The sequence below is a fragment of the Volvox carteri genome (assembly GCF_000143455.1).
Source record: "Volvox carteri f. nagariensis unplaced genomic scaffold VOLCAscaffold_7, whole genome shotgun sequence".
Lineage (NCBI taxonomy): Eukaryota > Viridiplantae > Chlorophyta > Chlorophyceae > Chlamydomonadales > Volvocaceae > Volvox > Volvox carteri.
Genome location: NW_003307550.1, coordinates 559,700 through 560,944, shown reverse-complemented (window position 1 = coordinate 560,944; position 1,245 = coordinate 559,700). Strand labels below are relative to the sequence as shown.

The window sequence follows — 1,245 nt, the reverse complement described above, 5'->3', positions numbered from 1 at the left end:
GGGAAATCATGGGGGGTAAGACAGACGAACCACTGGCGAATGGAGCGGACAACAGAGATATAGACGGATGGATAGTCCAGGAGAAGACAAATATACAGCATACAGGAATATACTCTCCTGGTGGTTATGTGGGGTGGGGGGTTATGCAAGGATGGGTTGGGAGATGGGAGTGAAGGGGGTTTTGACCTGGTGGTTATGTGGGGGTTATGGGTCGGTGGGTTTGGTCCTGGAGTTGGGTTGGTTGGGTTGGTTGTGGGTTTGTGGGTGTGATGGATGTGCGAGGTGGTTGTGGAGTAGCGCTGGCGGATCACTGGAGGTTAGAGGGAGGGCAGGGCGTGCGAAAAAAACACAGTTAGAAAAAGAAAGTGCCTCCCCCAGGCTCCCCCGCCCCCCCACCAGCCCCGTCCTCGGCCATTTGCCGCCCGCCAAAAAACGTTAAGGAACGTTAACTCTAAAACGCGAGATGGCGGACTGGTCCAAGCGGTACATTTTTTATTTTATATTTTATTATTTATATCTTTTTTAATTAATTTCCATAAATGCAATAATCAACCCTTTAAAATAGGAGTGCCAAACTCTTCCCCCGTTGTCACCTGATAAGGTAGTTGTCAGTTATCGGCGGCCCCAGCGCCCGCCAGAAGGCCGCGCTGGCGTTACAGAAAAGTTTGCTGAATATCGTTTCGGCGGTTTTGCGGTCCCGTCGCAGAAACGCCACCTTGATGTGCATCATGATGAACCTAGACGTGTATGGCAGTCCGACAGATGAACAGACAGACATACACACGAAAGCAATTAGGGAAGGTAAATGATGGAGTAGTTTGGGAATTGTTTTCAAGCGAGGTTACGTGGAGGGGGGATATGATGTGCGTGGGGGTTGAGGAGGGGGGTGAGAGGGGTGAGGGGAGTTGGGAGGGAATTGTTTGATGGTGATGATTTATGTTGATGGCGACGCTGATGATGATGATGATGACGTGTCAATCATGATGCTGATGACATCATCTGGCAATGATGATGATGGCAATATGATGATACAAGAAACATAAATCCAGCTGTCGGCACTTCCGCACCAGCCGGCAGCACGCCGGCACATTTTACATGCGAACGCATTTCCAGGGCCTCCTCCTCCTCCTCCTCCACCTCCTCCTCCTCCACCTCCTCCTCCTCCTCCTCCTCCTCCACCTCCTCCACCTCCTCCTCCTCCTCCACCTCCTCCTCCTCCTCCTCCTCCTCCTCCACCTCCTCCTC

General features: G+C 52.0%; 1 protein-coding gene across 1 annotated transcript in view; it reads right to left on the bottom strand.

Annotated features, from left to right (window-relative positions):
• Positions 1 to 934: 934 nt before the first annotated feature.
• VOLCADRAFT_87914 (uncharacterized protein) overlaps positions 935 to 1,245 on the bottom strand; it is a gene marked incomplete at both ends in the record, with an annotated part of 3,957 nt that continues 3,646 nt past the window's right edge. Inside the window, 2 exons of the mRNA XM_002947561.1 lie at positions 935 to 999; positions 1,068 to 1,242. Of these exons, the coding sequence (XP_002947607.1) occupies positions 935 to 999; positions 1,068 to 1,242 (240 nt within the window). The remainder of the gene's footprint in view (positions 1,000 to 1,067; positions 1,243 to 1,245) is intronic.